Source organism: Borostomias antarcticus, assembly GCF_949987555.1.
Source record: "Borostomias antarcticus genome assembly, chromosome: 12".
Classification (NCBI taxonomy): Eukaryota; Metazoa; Chordata; class Actinopteri; order Stomiiformes; family Stomiidae; genus Borostomias; species Borostomias antarcticus.
The window spans coordinates 12,639,885-12,642,380 of record NC_140245.1 but is presented as its reverse complement, the minus strand read 5'-3'; the positions used below and the strand labels follow the sequence as shown (position 1 = coordinate 12,642,380).

The following is a 2,496-nucleotide window of genomic DNA, read 5'->3' as shown; positions in this document are numbered from 1 at the left end:
TCCTGCAGCTCCGAGACGCTCTCCCTCAGCTCCTCCAGCTGGCGCCTCCTCTCCTGGTTCTCCTGGAGCCAGTAGGAGACCTCGTCCGTGCAGCGGAACATGTCGGGGCAGCGCTGGCCCGGCTCCTCCCCCTCCAGCTGCGGCAGGGTGGCGGTGAGCCGGCATTGGCCGCCGGCGGTCAGCTCGCTGCTGTACTCGCCGCACTGCATCGGACCGCTGCCAATGCGCCAGGTGCGGCCCGCCCCGCCCTCCCCCCCCTCAGCCTCCTCCGCCTCCTCCTCGGCGGCATGCTGGGCGGAGTCTGACCGGGCGTGCCGGTGTGGGTCCGGCGCCGAGGCCCCTGGCGCCCAGGAAGCCAGTAACACGGCAGCCAGTAGGGCAGACAGCCTCATCCTGCTCTGATCAGGTCCGGGGTCCCGGGTCCAACCGGACCGCCACACACACCACACCGTGCGCTCTCCGGGCCCGGGGACGGGCTCCGGTCGCAGGGTGGGTCTAGATGAAGAAGGTCAGAAGTCCAGGAGGGTAGCTGGACCCGGAGGAGCTGGACCCATGCAGGCCCCCCAGGGCCAACGGGACGCTCCTGCCCTGGGCGGCCCGTCTGGGCGGGGGCAGCTGGCCGGGGCAGAGCAGGGGCTCTCTGGAGGGACCGGGGCAGAGCAGGGCGGGGCAGAGCAGGGGCTCCTGGGGGCCAGCGGGGTGGGGGTGGGGCAGACACGCCCTCCTCATGGCCCTGACACAGCGCCCTCTGGGGAGGGAGGTTGTATAGTTGGTCAAAAGAGTGTGTACGTACAGTACACACACACACACACACACTGTTGTGAGTCAAAGCGATAAAAGGATAAAAGCTTCTGCTAAATGACTGTTATGTAATGTAACACACACACGATAGACAATCACACTGACACACACAGCCAAACCCACTCAAATACACACACACACACACACACACACACACACAACCAAGCACATGCAAATACACGCACAAAAACTCTCTTCCCTCCACACTTCCAATCCAACCCTCCCCTTCCCTCTCTCTTCCCTCCACACCTCCAATCCAGCCCTCCCCTTCCCTCTCTCTTCCCTCCACACCTCCAATCCAACCCTCCCCTTCCCTCTCTCTTCCCTCCACACCTCCAATCCAACCCTCCCCTTCCCTCTATCTTCCCTCCACACCTCCAATCCTCACACACACACAAACACACACACTGTTGTGAGTCAAAGCGATAAAAGGATAAAAGCTTCTGCTAAATGACTGTTATGTAATGTAACACACACGATAGACATGCACACTGACACACACAGCCAAACTCACTCAAATACACACACACACACACACACACACAACCAAGCACATGCAAATACACGCACAAACACACACACACAACAAAACACACTCAAATACACGCACAAACACACCAATCACAGCTAGGGATGTAATAATAACCAGTAGATAAATAACCAGTAGATAAACCGTGATCAAATTTGATTAAATTTATCACTATAAAATTATCATTAAAACCATGTTTGATTTCCATGCTTTGAAAAACTCATAGAAATACTACCCAGCATCAACCAAAGTTAGCAACACTCTCAAAGACACATTATTTTAATGTTTATGCAAACAGAAAGTGCATAGTGCTGCTAATTTTATTTGTGGTTTTCAATATAAAACTTAGTGAAATTATTTCAGTATGTGTATTGTTTTAGAAAATGTTCAGCACATTTTATAATACCACGATAATACTGATAACTGTGATGATTTTGGTCACTACATTTTCATACCATTACATGTGTAATCACAGGCGTGAGCTTTTCAACTCCTCACACCTCTTCCCTCCACACCTCCAATCCAACCCTCCCCTTCCCTCTCTCTTCCTTCCACACCTCCAATCCAACCCTCCCCTTCCCTCTCTCTTCCTTCCACACCTCCAATCCAACCCTCCCCTCTCTCTTCCTTCCACACCTCCAATCCAACCCTCCCCTTCCCTCTCTCTTCCTTCCACACCTCCAATCCAACCCTCTCCTTCCCTCTCTCTTCCTTCCACACCTCCAATCCAACCCTCCCCTCCCCTCTCTCTTCCCTCCACACCTCCAATCCAACCCTCCCCTTACCTCTCTCTTCCCTCCACACCTCCAATCCAACCCTCCCCTCCCCTCTCTCTTCCCTCCACACCTCCAATCCAACCCTCCCCTTACCTCTCTCTTCCCTCCACACCTCCAATCCAACCCTCCCCTTCCCTCTCTCTTCCCTCCACACCTCCAATCCAACCCTCCCCTTCCCTCTCTCTTCCTTCCACACCTCCAATCCAACCCTCTCCTTCCCTCTCTCTTCCTTCCACACCTCCAATCCAACCCTCCCCTCCCCTCTCTCTTCCCTCCACACCTCCAATCCAACCCTCCCCTTCCCTCTCTCTTCCTTCCACACCTCCAATCCAACCCTCTCCTTCCCTCTCTCTTCCTTCCACACCTCCAATCCAACCCTCCCCTCCCCTC

General features: G+C 54.9%; 1 protein-coding gene across 1 annotated transcript in view; it reads right to left on the bottom strand.

Moving 5' to 3' along the window:
* The window catches only part of LOC311315724 (angiopoietin-2), a gene marked incomplete at its 5' end in the record, with an annotated part of 7,940 nt that extends 7,548 nt beyond the window's left edge, over positions 1-392 (bottom strand). The window contains one exon of the mRNA XM_084446428.1: positions 1-392. This exon is cut by the window's left edge and continues 46 nt beyond it. Coding sequence (XP_084302554.1) covers positions 1-392 — 392 coding nt within the window.
* Positions 393-2,496: the final 2,104 nt, after the last annotated feature.